This window comes from Aplysia californica, unplaced genomic scaffold (genome assembly GCF_000002075.1).
Source record: "Aplysia californica isolate F4 #8 unplaced genomic scaffold, AplCal3.0 scaffold00091, whole genome shotgun sequence".
NCBI lineage: Eukaryota > Metazoa > Mollusca > Gastropoda > Aplysiida > Aplysiidae > Aplysia > Aplysia californica.
The window spans coordinates 1432179-1447066 of record NW_004797361.1 but is presented as its reverse complement, the minus strand read 5'-3'; the positions used below and the strand labels follow the sequence as shown (position 1 = coordinate 1447066).

The 14888-nt window shown below is 42.4% G+C and overlaps 2 protein-coding genes across 2 annotated transcripts; both read left to right on the top strand.

Moving 5' to 3' along the window:
- Positions 1–2166: 2166 nt before the first annotated feature.
- Positions 2167–9745, top strand: LOC118477428 (THAP domain-containing protein 5-like; the record flags this gene model as incomplete). The annotated part of the gene is made up of 6 exons (XM_035968853.1): positions 2167–2614; positions 5636–5901; positions 6705–7015; positions 8153–8345; positions 9022–9078; positions 9717–9745. Coding segments are annotated over exons 1-6 (978 nt in total), but the record flags the coding sequence as incomplete, so codon positions are not given.
- Positions 9746–9772: 27 nt separating this feature from the next.
- On the top strand, positions 9773–14254 carry LOC101856877 (zinc finger protein OZF). Its single transcript, XM_013080572.2, has 2 exons — positions 9773–9977; positions 10509–14254. The coding sequence occupies exon 2, from the start codon at positions 11555–11557 to the stop codon at positions 13037–13039; it is 1485 nt and encodes a 494-aa protein (XP_012936026.1). The 5' UTR covers positions 9773–9977; positions 10509–11554; the 3' UTR covers positions 13040–14254.
- The last annotated feature ends 634 nt before the right edge of the window (positions 14255–14888 follow it).

The window sequence follows — 14888 nt, the reverse complement described above, 5'->3', positions numbered from 1 at the left end:
GGGTGGTTGTCCCTTATCCGTCGGTCAATGGGATCCTAAATGTCCTATATTGGGTTCAAATCCCGATTAAAAGATTGCCAGTCCATGTGGGTGACAGCTCGCTGCTGCAGGAAGTTCCCCGCGATGCGTGCACACTGTGACATGGCGTTGTCGTCTTGCAAAACAGCCTGGGGTCCAACCTCCTGCAGAAGAGGAACAGCTGGGGGTGGCTGGATTTCTTCCCTGTACCTTGCCGAGTTCAAACTGCCCTGTACGTGGTACAGAGGAGGGGGTTCCTGTGGTAAGCTAAGAAGCCTCCCCACACCAGACCGGGCCCTCCACCGTAGGGCGTCACATGCTGGATAAGTCAGGGTAGAACCGCTCTCCTCGGCGCCTCCAGACGTGAGCACGCCTGTCTGGGTGCAGCAGCTTGGATCTGGATTCGTCTGAGAAGACTACCTGGTCCCACTGACGTTGTGTCCTCTGTGAATGGCGAGCAGACCACGCCCAGCGAGCTGCTTTGTGGGGCTGGGTGTGTCTTGGGCGCCTGGCAGGAACACGAGAAGCGAACCTCGCTCTACGGAGACGGTCCCTTACGTCTCCTCGCTCATGTGGACATTGTCACCCGTAGTTGGCCCCAGATGCAGTTTGTAGTGGTGGTTCGTGAAATTTCAGCCTGTCCGACAATGAACCGGTCGATGCTGTCGTTGGTCAAACATGGCGCCCTGGTTGAGGCCTGTCCTGAACCATTCCGGTCGCTCGCCGTCGTTTTTACAGCCTCCACATGACTGACGGGGACACCCCAAGTCAACGTGCAACGACTCGGAACGTGAAGCCATCTTCGTGCCTGTCAAGGGCTCGTTCTCTGTCTACATCAGGCAGCGAGCGTCGACAGGCCATCTTTTTGTAATGAAATATGGCTAAAAAACGCTAGCTTATAGAGGGTTGCATGTGAGCGATATTCACAGCCAAGACATCTGTTTAGCACGTGCCAAGCTCAGTTTTAGCCACCAGTCCTTATGCCAATGTTGCTGAGGAAGAGAAATTTCGCCCATTTTTCATGCTTTTCGGCTGTGTTTCGGCATGCCCTGCGCGTCGCCGTGAAGCTTGTGTTGGCAGATTTGCTGCATAGACAAACTGTGTCTAGTCGTCAGTGCGTGTGCCAAGTTTGGTGGACGACTGAGCTTAACAGGTTTACGAGATATTGAAGTTTAAATTTGACACGTGAAAACACAAGTTGTTCCTTGACTTTTTTGTGCGAGTTTATATCACCCTCTTTTGGTACGAAATTTAGTAATACGTAACACAGCAGCTATTATTATTTATATATAAACTGGTCATGACATCAAAACAAACCAACCTATTTTGATAGTTCTTCATCTAATGAAAGAACTCCCGGTAATTGAGATGATTTGTTTTCAACAATAATTATTGAAAGCTTATTTGTCATCGATGTCGTCGTGAATTAATGTTCCCGAGCCACTGCCAGCCAACGGCTAATTCATCGCACCAGCAGTACAACGGTTCAGACCGCGAGTTTTGGATTTTGGAGCGGCTTGCCGGAGATAAAGAATTGAACGAACGACTGCATTATCCATCGTCCATGTCGATTTTTTTTTCATCGCCAACATAATTTTTACCCTTACAAAAAGTACGTTTTAGAGGAAATTTAATTGTAGGTTCTTTAGATCATAATTATAATGATACTGACGCGTACCGATTTTTAATTTTCAGGCTTAGATTAATTTCTTTTATTTAATTAATTTTGATTGAAATTTGCGGGCAAAAATATTGACAACCGGTGTTATTTTCGAAGACAATAAGACACCTTTATTTTGTTTAAAAGCCTAGCCTACTGCGCTTCAAAACCATTTATAAACAATACGAATTAGTATTGTCCTAGATTGTGCACTGTCATGGCCGCCGCTCTTTGGTCTCTTATAAAATCTTCGCTCTTCCGCGTGTACACCATCGGCACCCAGATGAAGAGAAAAACGCCTGTCTTGCAGCAGTTGAGTGCGTACGGCACCTGTCCCCCCTGCTATCATTGAGAATTCATTACTTTAGGCCTAGATCTAGTTCCAAACTGAGTTAAATGGTGCGCTCCGTAGTGAACCGGAACTACGTCAGAGGGCATATTCTAGAATATTATAATACACATGGCAATAGGGCAACGAGAACGCTCAAAACCTTCTCTGTAAGGAGAAAATTCCTACGTTGGCCTATTCGCAACCCAGATATTATTGCAAAGTAGATCTCGGCCTTGGCCTGTGCCATTTTTGACCACCTCCTCGAATCCATTTCCGGTTTGTTCAAAGGCGCTTCTGCCCTCCGCCATTGTCACAATTCTGGCCTAGCTTTTCTGTTTTACGTCGATGACTTCAACTTTCGTTTTTATTCGCCACTTTCTACCAAGTTGATAGTCAAGTGTTCAGTTTATTATCGAGACCTCCATGCGATTTCAAGGCCAGGGCTTGGTCCCTTCATCTGCAGGTGTTCTTTTTAATTAGATAATGACTTCTTTGCCTTCGACTTCGAGACAGGACAAGCTGGGGGGAAACCAATGCTGTGCCGATGGATGCCAGAATGCTCGACATGGATTGCCTTTTTTTCGATTTCCAAGGGACGAGGCTAGGTAAGCTTTTAAAAGTGAAAATTTTATGATTAGATTCTAGATCTAGATCTATAATCTAGACCTAGAGATGTAGATTCTAGATTTCTAGATCTAGTTCTAGAAGATTTTGATTTTTGCAGCATGATAGCATGGCTTGATGCTGATGAGATGAGATTGAGATGTATGGACCGAATTTTTTTGTACAAAAAAGCAGAATCTTGCATTTTTTTGCTTTATGTTGGTCATGGTGACTAAATCTAGATCTAGATCTAGGGGGGGGGGGGGGGCAGGGGGGGTCCCCCCCCAGACAAAATTTTAATGAATTGAATAGATCTCGGTCCGAGATTCTCCATTGAGAGATATATATATATATTAAAAACGGGACAATTATGAATTCCTAAGGTTGAGACATAGGCAAAGTCAGTCCGCTGGTCTGGTATTCTTCAATCTTGCCTAGAGTCTAGACTCTAGATCTAGATTCTCGATCTAAATCTAGATCTATAGATCAAGAACTTATCTAGGCTAGTAGTAGTAGGCCTCGTTTTAGTTTGGGTTAGGCCTAGGTTAGGAGGAGGGGTTGTGAAACTCCCCAATTGGTCCAACGAAGTGACCTTTTCTCCGAAGGCCGGGAAAATAAAGTTGAACTTTATTTCTCCGAACAGTTTCTGATCTCGAGATATTTTCGTTATTTGCGAGATTTAAAGATCTAGATCTAAATCTAGATTAGATCTAGATCTAGATCTAGATTTCTAGATCTGCGTCATCCTTTCATTCTGCCATTCTGCGAGGACTTGGAGGAAGCATTTTTTTCATCGAATTCAATTTCTAGAGCTAGATTCTAGATAGAATCTAGAGATTTTTTAATGTCTGAATATTCAGATACACTTCAGTTGTGGTTGGGGCAACGTTCCCGGACTATACTTCATTTGAATACCTTTGAAAGGTATTGCGAGGAAACAAGACTGTTCGACCTTGGCAGTAACCTAAATTTGCATTTAATCACCCAGCAAAAACTGCCCCCCCCCCATTCACACCTTACACAATGATACACTCACACACACACTCGCACACACACACACACACACACGGGCCACTCCATTTGCTACAAATCTCGAAAAAGGAAAGCGCTCTGAGAAATAAAGTTCTTATTTATTTTATCGAACGTTTGGAGAAATAGAGCCGGCCTTTGTCCAAAGCACGGAATTACCACGAATGAAAACCATCATTCATATAATAGGCTTTGGAAGAGGCTAGCCGTACTTAATGACGGCTAGACTGGCAGTCTAGCTGTACTTAAGTACGGCTAGACTCGCAGTCTAGCCGTACTTATTCTTAATATGATGGCTAGACTGACCATTTACAAAAAATAGGCCTACTGAATTGTAAATATACATTTTTAGTGTGCAGTACCTAAAGTATTTGTGTATTTGAGACGAAACCAGGTGCCTTAATGACAGTGCATGTATTTTAAACCTCCTGTTTTCTAATGTTAATAGGGCCTAAGATAAGTACGGCTAGACTGGCAGTCTAGCCGTACTTAAGTACGGGTAGACAGCTAGGCTAGCCGTACTTAAGGACGGCTAGACTGTCAGGCTAGCCATACTTAATATTGATGGCTGAATTGTAAATGAAATTTTTAGTTTGCAATGCCTAAAGTATTTGTATTTCAGACAAAACCAAAAGGTGCCTTACTGACTTGCATGTATTTGAACCTGAATAATTACTAGATCTAGATCTAATGAGACCTGTGTACTTAACAGGCTTGAGTCGATAGGGCCAAACCTAGATCTAAGTACGGCTAGACTGGCAGTCTAGCCGTACTTAAGTACGGCTAGCCACTTCGATAGGCTTTCTAATTGCGATGGACGTTCAAGTCAGTATTCGTCTATTCTATAGATCTGGATCTAGATCTCTCTAATCAAACAGAAATGAGCGAGAAGAAAAGGCAAAGGACTCTATCATCATTACATGTCGTCATCAATGGCTCCGACATCAATACATGAGACGATGAAAGTAGAATATTTAGCCTTACACAACTTATAAAACGAAAGTGAAAGGTTTAATTTTTAGTTCTGGTCTAGAATCTACTTCATAAATTCACTTAGATTGTCGTCCTTTTCGTGTTGTCTCTGTCTGCAACAGGAGAAAAATAGAACAGTTTTGAGGGCTTTTATAGATCTCTAATTGTCTGACAAAAAATTTTTGTGATTAAAACCCCAGTATGAATGCTGAGATTGACTCCCGTAATTTCACATCAATTAAGTGTGCGTGCAACCCTGGTTACATATAAGACAAGTACAGGAGCTCAGTTCACAGATGGCGCAAAGAGCCACCCTTCTGTCACTTCAATCTTTCCCACACTATAAAAGAGGAAAAATCTCGGCTGTTGTGTGTGTTACAACATTACTGCCCTCCGATCGAGCATTGGTTCTGAGACGCTGTCTGTTCTCACTTTTTGACATAACATCATCACATCATGAGATAAAGACTTTTGTGCGTGTGTTTGAGTGTATGTGAGTGTGTGTGTGTGAGTTACTGTCTTAATAATAAATAAAACTCATCTATCGCAACTGGTATCATTAATATTAAAATAAAATGTAACCCTCTCTTTACTTTATGTATGGCCTTGAACCTATTTTCACCATGCAACCAATTCTTAATAATTTTAATCTCTTTCACTCCAGTCATTTGTAATAATTGGACTCACTCAACAAGTAAACTAAACTATTTTATGCTCAGACTCTTACATGACTGAGATTTTTAAATAAGAAAAAAAAAATTACATTGTTTTCTGATTACAACCAGTAAACAAAAGTTGCCAACATGGCCTGGTCACAGTTTAAAGGAAATAGTGGTCTGGTAAGGAGAGAGCTGACAGTGTAAAAGGACCTGTTTTATTTTCAAATTTTCTGTGTTTATAAGTAAATAAGAATTATCATATTATGCTGCGGTGGAACTTTTTTTGTTGTTGATAAGTCAAAGATCATCTTTCTCTTTACTTAATTTTTCTTCCATGTTTTTATATTTTGGTTGTTTCGTCAGGTGCAAAATATGGATTCAGAATATGGGACGGTTGGATTTGCTTGAGAAACCACTTTCTGAACTCGGAAGGAAAGGCTATTCCTTGTGTTGTGAGCACTTTGAAAGCGACCAGTTTGACGTGCCGTTTGAGAGACGACATCTTAAGTGGAATGCAGTGCCCACGTTGTTTAAAGTATCCCTCCCTATTCCACCTACCCAGAAAAGGAAATCTGGTAGCTCGCCACAGAAAAAGTTTGCTAAAAAGTTGGGACTTGAGAAAAGAGAAGGTAAGCAAATTGTTCAGGTTTTTTTTTTAGGTAACGACTTGCAAGTTTTTAAGAAACTTTCTTTTCTGAGTAGTGTTATGTTGAGGGAATAAGAATAAAAAATTCATCTGTCTCGAAATTTAAGGAAACATCTGCTACGTGTTTGTCTAAAAGGCAGGGGACATTCCAACTGGTAGATACATGATCATAGAGGTATTTGATTCAAAGATGCAGATAGAGTTGACCTTTGGAAGTAAATTTGTCTCAAGTATCAGTATTGTCAAAATTTAGTACTTTTAAATTGAACAACGGTATGAAGCATGAATGATTATTATTGAATTGAATACTACGGATGGATTTTTAAATTCAGAGTTTCCGCCTCCTAGATAACCGCACAGTGTTGAAAGGGACATATATATTTAACCAACTGTTGTCTGTGGTGTAGCGGTTAGGATCTTTACTGTTTACATGAAGACGTGAGTTCCATTCCTGTGCGGAGGTTTTTTTATTGAGTATCTCTGTCCGTCTGTTGGGACATTGTAATTTCTCTCACTCTGGGTTGGCCCCAACAGACAATGTCAAAGCAGCCTGTCTCCTAATTGATCTAAATTTTATGGATGGGAGCTCAAAAGCTTTACAATTTAAATTAAACTATTGCTATTAATAGCTCCAAGGAGCCCTGTGAGTCTCTATTCCTTATTTTTTACCTCTCTGTTGTTTCTGTCCATCTTACATTTTGTTTGCTCTTTTTAAAGTCCTCTATTGAGTTGATGTGCTTCTTTTTACTCAGCTAAAAAGGATTCTCATTCTGTCGTTGTCCTCAGACCAAGCAGACAACGGAGCTCATCGTCTGATAGGGGAGACAATGAAGTCCAGTTCTGAGGAAAAGAATCGGTTGGAAGGTATTTTGGTATCAAGCCACGATAACGATTTTCAGCAATCTACGTTGCCAAATCAGCATGACCCTGTAGTGCTGCTGAAACGCATTGCAGTGCCGGAGGAGGTGAACCCCACAGCAGGAAAAAAGCTGGTTATCCCTTTAGCCATTAAAAAGGAGGAAGATATTAGCTGCCCTCCTGAGATGGAACGAGAGACAGTTGTGACTGCCTGGAGAAAGTCAGTACAGGCCCAGCAGGTACTGATTTTGCTTTTCCTTCTTTTACAACAGTTCTGCGAGCTCATGCTTGACTCTTTGTTAGTCTATCTCAGCCTCTTTTGTCTTCTATTTTTCTGTGAGATCAAGGTGTTCAAAGCCTTTACTTTGTAATAATGTCTTTATAAGTGTCCCTGGCACTGCATTTGTCTCTTCCTAATTTGTTTAAATTATTTTATTAGTGACCGCCTAACTCTTGCTGCTTTCAGCACAACCTCTTAATGACTTCCTTTTCCTTTCATGAGGATCTCAAGATTTCTTTTAGCCCTTTACATAAGAAGGGCACAAAGAGATGTCAATCTTGGCTAGTTTGAGTTGTGATATCAGCTGGAAAGTGTTTGAGAACCTCTTCTTACCCATCTGAGAGTACAGGGCTAAAACCTGATGAGTCGCCCCATATCAGACTTAGAAAATAAAGTTTACAATAACAAAAATGTGGGCTGTCGAGCATTTCATTTGTGTTTTATTCAAAATGCCCAAAGGTGGTCCATTGTGCCCTTCTTATCATTTTCATAAAATGAGAAATGCGGACAATTCCTGTTTTGCTTCGCATATTATATGACTTCGTGTGTTCTTCCTTTTTTGTACTTATTATGTTCATTTTTTAAACTCCTCTTTAACCATTTACTTCTGAATGTTACATGAAATGCTTACTTACAATTTGTAAAAATTCATTTCTGCTGTAGTTCAAATTTTACCAGACAAGAAATATATCGATCATAAAATTATTTCAACTGGTAACATACATTTTGTTACTACTTAGAATTAAAAGAAAAATTTTCTGTTGTGATTCAGATGCTATAGGAAAAGAGTAATAAAAGTATTATCTGTCATAAAATTATTTTATCAAGAAACATAGATTTTGTTTCTATCTTTCCTTGAAGTGTTTGACTTGGATATGGCAGGGAGCACTTTGACATTTGTTTCCATTGGAATGTTTTTCTTTTAAACTTTTTCTTTAGGTTTCAGATCATGGTTTACAACTCATTTCTCTGCATAGATGTTATGGAAAAAACATGTATTATCTCTTTTTTTTCCCCCATTACCTATCTATTTATGTTGTCGAAGTAAATTATGTGTTTCTGAAACATGACTTTTATCGTCTTCTCTTGTACACAGGCGTTGCCCTCAAGCTCAGCTGAGGCTGATGTTTCCGTTCATGCATCTCAGGTCCCTGCAGCTGGCATGGAGATAAATGTCATGGGAAATCATCTACTTCAGGAATCGCCGGCTCCCCAAAAGCAAGACAGCGTGGCCAAGTATGTCCGTGCTCTGGAAGACATCAGCTCTGGGGCCGAGGTCACTCAGGAAGGTGCGTTGAGAGACTGTTGGCAGAGTTTTTATCGTGCTCTTTGAGTCTGTCATAGCTCATGTTAGATTTCTTGACGGTTGGTATGGGTGGTTGTGGATGCTCCGGTGTGGTTTGTTTCTTCTTTCCTATCAAATTTCTGTCGTCCTTGTTTCTGCTTTCTTTTACAGTTTGTTACTATTTAGTAACTAATATTGGGAACTTGTATGACTAAATTGTTTTGCAAGTGATCTAAAACTCTTGCTAAAACTGAATCTAACTTGAAGATAGGTGGACACTCGTGGGTGATCCACTGATTCTGTATTTTTCCCTCTATCTTACTACTTTCTTTGGAGTGCGGGGATGGTTGGAGACGGCCACTCGTAGGTCCTACTTCTTTTTTTCCCCTCTTGTTTCCATCTGTCTGCCTTCCTTACTTTTTCCTATCACAAAGGGGCTGTAGTTGTGTCAGTATTCTTCTTTCTACTCAAACAACAGTTTATAATCTTTTCTCTTAATGAATGTGATCTCATACCATAGTTTAAGGGTCATTTACAGTACGGTACAGACTTATTGTCGATATCTGGACATTCTGCTACGTCAATACCTCATCAATTTTTTAGGCGCACCAGAAATTTCATAAGAAACTGAACAGTCAGTGCCCCATGCCTCATCTGTCACTTTGTCTCGTGTTTTTCAGTTGCTGTCCAGACCCCTTCAGGGCGCAAGTTTAAGATTTACGTTGTGGCTGTCGAAGGTAAGTAGCTGTTATAATAATTGTAGAGTACACAACGTTCAAAATTTTTGTAGAAATGTCTAAGTAAACTCTTAGCAGATGGAATGGTGTTCCACATTTATTCGCAGCTAATTTTGACATTTTAGTTTTTAGCAACACAAAATTTCTCTTATAATCAGTCTACCCGTATGTAACATATTTGCAGAAGATAAACACCAGCCTGAGAAGAAATAGATGCTCCACGTGCTAAACATAATGTGTGATTATACGTAACATGGATTGGTTTGGGTTTAGATTTTTGTTGTGATTTGTAGTGGTTGGCATTTTGTTTCATGTTAATTCAAAGATAAAAACCGAAAACCTTTTCTGTTCTATCTTTTTTTGGGGCCTCTACAGAATTGTTTGAAAAGGTCTCAAAATAGTTCGTCCTGTGGTGCAAATTAGGAATCTGAATTTATGGCCATAGTGACTTAATGATCTAAATTGTGTTGGTGAGGGTGTAAAATATGTACGATCTGTCAGCAAAGGCTTCTTTTCTTTCTCACCTAATCTGCCTCATTTTTCTGGTTATGCTGCTCAAAGTCAGAGCTGCAGCACTGGAAAACGTACTATGAGTTTTTAAACTGTTTGTACAATGAACTTTAATGTTTTCCTTTCAGAACCCGATTCCTCCTCTCCTCCACCTCCCTCGTCTTCCCATCCTCCTCCTCCTCCTCCCATTTCCCATTCCTTAGTCCCTCCTCCTCCTCTTCCTCCTTCGTCTTCTCATTCCCTTCATCCTGCTCCTTCTGGGAGTCGTGAAGACAAACTCCAAGCGGCGCTGAGACAGAAGCTGACAAACTTGTCGCACGGTGTGAGAAAAGACGTGATCAGCGAGGGGGCAGGCTCAGCAGTGACCAATCCTCAAAAAATCCCCACGGGTAAGGCATCGTCATGGTGATATGGTAACCTTTTCCTGCACCCTTCCTTTTATGACTATGGTGCTGACCTTTTGGCCTGTACTTCTGATTTATTGCAAACTGAAAAACTAACCTTGTTTGCTTAGTTAAGTGCTAAGATTTGCCACTTTAGCTAATTCATTGAAAAGCTTTCTTATGTTAATTTGAGACTCGTGTTGATACTCCTTACATTTCTGGGGTCTCTCTCTCTCTCCCCCCTCCCCCCTCTCTCTCTCTCTGTCTCTCTCTCTCTCCCTCTCTCCCTCTCCCTCTCTCCCTCTCCCTCCCTGCCCCCTCTTCCTTTCTGGCTCTTTCTCTCCTCTTGGCTCTTTCTCTCTTTCTGGCTCATTCTCTTTCTACATCTCCCTCTCTCCTCACTTCCCCTGCCTGTCTTTCTTGCCTTTTCCCTACTTCAAGTGACCATCATTGAGTGGGTGTACTTCTGTACCTTCAAACAGACAAACATAGAAAGTCACTGTGTGATCTTGGTTCTTTGCCTGTCTCTTCCTGCAGGAGGTTTCACCGTCTCGGCCCGGCCAGCTGTCACTAAGCCTGGGACTAAAGCAGTGCTGTCTCTGCTGACACAGAAACTGTCGCCGCTCGACCATGCAAACATCAATGCCACAAATTCCCCACAGGCCAGTCACAAAACCAGAGGCCTTTCACATTTCTCTAACAATAGTCCGTCAGACAACCACCACAACCTCCAGGACTATGCAGAAGACTCTTCAGGGTTTCTAGAGCCTACACCAGTGTCTTCATTGTCTCGTCCAGAGCCCTCAAGACAACAGTCAAGTGGTCAAAAGGTAAAACAGAGTCGTGCTAAGGTTTCAGGCAAACCGAAAAATCTTGTGAAAGTCTCTAGTGAGTCGTCCCCGCTACCCAAGAAGAGAATCGTGGATATTTTGAGTGCCACTACTTCTGATAAACTCTCAAATTCTCAGGAAGTCTTGAATAGTAATTCTAATAACAGCTCACTCATCCATGCAGAAAGCGCAATAAATTTCAGGACACGTTTTCAGAATGCCTTCTTTTCAAAGCGAAAGGCGGGTCATGAGTGCCAGAACTGTGGTAAAGATCCCAAGCTGTGCAGACCCCCTAGCAGCATTACAGCCAACCGAAGCAGTAGTGATAGTGCAGGTGACGCCCAGGGTTCCATAATTGATGTCAAACCATTTGAAGCAGAGTTAGAAGAAGAGGAAGATGGTGAGAGAGAACTGTATCCAGCGCTTCTTTCTTCGGGTACTCAGACCAGCGATGCGACTCCAGCGTGGAAGCCGGATCGGGACAGAAAGATATCCAAAGGGAAATACACGTGTTACATTTGTGGCTTGAAGCTGCAAAGACTGGTCAACTTCTCGGTACACTTGAGAAAAGCACACACATATGAGTGGCCGTACCTGTGCAGGTTTTGTGACTACGGTTGTTATGGGGACAAAGACCTACACAAACACACCAAGACTCACTTCAACTTAGTGAAAGGTACGTACCGGTGCAGAGTTTGTGGCGCCACGTTCGCCCGTCTCCTGCAGTTCAAATTCCATGGCTTTATTCACAAAATGGCTGTTCCTACTTCGGTGAAAAAGAAAAGGTTGCAGCGGGCTTTAAGGGTCCAGAGACAAAAGAAGACGGAACCGGAGGCCACGGTGAAAGTGAAGACGGAGGAGGATGTGTACCTGCGGTATATTCGGTCTATGACGTGTCCCGTTTGTGGGGAGAGGATTGAAGAGGCGAGAATGCTCAAGTCGCATATTTCCACTCACCTCTACCTGGACATCCAGAAGAATGTGATACTGGTACGGGATCAGTCCACCAGAAAACCGCTGGACCCTTTGTCAGGGGCTGTTGACCTTTCTGTCGGGAAACCCAACAATGAAGGTCAAGGTGAGGCGGGCCAGGCGGTTCTTCAGTTCCAGAACCGTATGGTAAGCCCGTGCGAGTTCATCTACTGGTGCCGTATGTGCGACGTGAGCTACATGCGAAAAAAGGAGCTGTTGAGGCATAAGGACGAGTACCATCCGGGCACCGATTGTTTGTACGACCATAAAAAGTCGCTGATCCTCAAGTCTGATCGCAAGAGGAATTCCTTCGTCTGCGAGGTCTGTGGGGCCAGCTTCATCTGCAGGTCGTCCATGAAGCACCACGCGATCCTCCACACCAAGCAGGACATGTACCAGTGCGATGTCTGCAGCGTGAATTTTGCCAACCCTTTCTCGCTGAAAAAGCACAAACGCGTTCACGCCAAAGACAAAGCTGATCAAAACCCGCCCGCAGGCCCCCCGTGTATCTGTGAAGTGTGCGGGAAATTGCTCAGTTCGAAGTATCAGCTTGAGAAGCACATGCAGATCCACACGCGCGTCACCACAGGGGTCACGGTTCACGAGTGCTCCGTCTGCCAGCTCACGTTCCCCAATGGGAACAGACTGTTGAGGCACAAGGAGGAACAGCACCAGACGAATAAACTGGTCTGCGAAATTTGCGGAAGAACTTTTGGCAATTCCAGCGGTCTCAAAATCCATCACTACAAGGTTCATTTTCAGCAGAAGAAGGACGTGAAACCAAACCGGGTGGGTAGCCGGCCCGCTCGGAAAAAAATAGTAGGCGAAAAGGTGAAATTTGAGTGCGACATTTGCGGCAAATGCTTCTCGGCCAAACAGACGCTGACTTACCACCAGGGAGTCCACACGGGCAAGGGTTATGAGTGCCACATTTGTCTCCGTCGCTTCTACCACCCGTCCTCTCTGTCCACCCACGTGCGCATCCACGCCGGGGAGAAGCCCCACGAGTGCGACGTCTGTCACCGCAAGTTCCTCAAGCTGGACACCCTGCAGGTGCACTACAGGATCCACACGGGCGAGAAACCCTTCCCGTGCCAGGTGTGTGGGCGGCGGTTCAGGCAGTCCGGCGACCGGCGGGCGCACCAGAGGAGACACGACGCCAGGGACAGTCAGGTTTCCACCGTTGCGACTACGACTGTCCCGGAGGTTGTGCTCCAAGAGGCGAACATGGCAACTCAGATCATTAGTGTAGTCTCCTGGCAGTGAAGGGCAGGGGTAGGTTTATACTGGATGCATGTCTCTACTGGAGCCTAGGCTTGAAGAGCTTTCGAATTTAGAATGGGTTGGGAAGAAGATAATTGTTTTTCTTTTTGAGGACTATGACTTTATTTCTAAAATCTATGGCCTCTCTGGTGCTCAAGGTACTTGCCCATGTTTGTGGTGCCTCACGACCAAATCTCAACCTGCAACGTGTCAACAAAAATATTTTCTGCCTCGTTCTTTGGCGACTATGAAACGTGATCACAATCGTTACAAAAATATGGCCATGGCCTTAAAAAAATGTCGCTCGTTTTCACAACAGTATACACCTCCCACTTAAAAACAGTAAACCTGGTGAAGCAGCACCACCATACCTTCATCGTTTCTGGGTGTAGTTCTGAACCACCATTGTTTGCTGGAGGCAGCGACACACAAAATAGACATACGGCTAAGTAAGCAATCTGAGGAAGACTCAGACTGTAATGGAGTTTCGTTATCACTACGCATATATGGAAAAAACTGCTGTCGCGGGGACAAGCTAAATAGGGAGATTAGACATTTAGAAGGTTGCGTAATACTTTCTGACTCTGAAGAGGAGAGAATAATATAAACTTTCAAATGCAGCTGACGGAGAAAAAAAACAGGTTCTCGGAGTTAAGACACGAACCCCTTAGCCCTAGGACTGGTCCTATCTGTTCTCAGTTAGACACCATACTTGACTCACACAACATCACACTGCAGGCATATCAGTGGCTCTTTCATTGGCTGCCACAAATACATAATGAGTTGCTCTTATAAAGACCTCCCTGCTTTTATTGTAAAAGAAACAGAAAACACCCACATCCAAAACATAATGACACAGCTTACACTCTCAGAGAAAAATTCAATCACTTAATTGAAAAATTTTGATTAAAAAAATCTACACCGGGGTCAGCTTACAAGATTCTGCGCGCTGGCTGCCTGCGAACTTGAAAAGGGGCATTAAACCTGTATAAATGCCAATTTTGAAATTTGGGATTTCACTATTTTGAATCTCACAAACTTTGAAAAAATTTTCATGTCATATGTACATTCTGTTATTATCAGTTTGATATTCTGATAGCTGTTCATCTGTTCATAATGTAATACAATATTATAATAATATAAATGTTTGTGTTGCTTTCTTTGTGTTATCAGTTTGATATTCTGATAGCACTTCATCTGTACATAATGTAATATAATATAAAGGTTTGTGTTGCTTTATTTGTTTTCTCAATTCGATTTTTAAAATGTGTTGCCGCAATACAAGTACAGTCAGTTTTTTACACTCGTCTCTAGATCACTTTAATTTCTGTTGATTATGACGTAAAGCAACAATTTTTTAAAATTGACTCGCTCCTCCTCTGATGATTGAAAAACACACGACTAACTGACATCTTTGGCGAAATGGTTTAAAAGCTCTTTTCCGTTCCATCTATGTCGAAAATATAAGTTCTGTTCTCAAGTCGGGAAATTTTTGGTCAAGGAATTTCCATCTGTGAGCTGGAAATGGCTTGGCAGGCAGACTCGAAGTAGCCTGCCCCCAACTAAATGTGAGGAGTGCTGACAAAAGTCACTTCTTGCAATTCGCAAAAATGGAGATATTGGCCAAAAATCGACACTAGGATCAAATTTGTAGAATTTTTATTGATGCCATATTATATTCTTTTGTTATAACATGCCTTTTATTATTTCATACTTATAAGTTGTATGAACTTCACATAAGCGTGATGTATTGACTATTATTTCCATAACGCTTGAATCCAAGAAGTTACTCATTTTGTTAGCACTCTTCACGAGTTGGTGCGTAAGCTTTGGCAACTTATTGCTCCAAAAT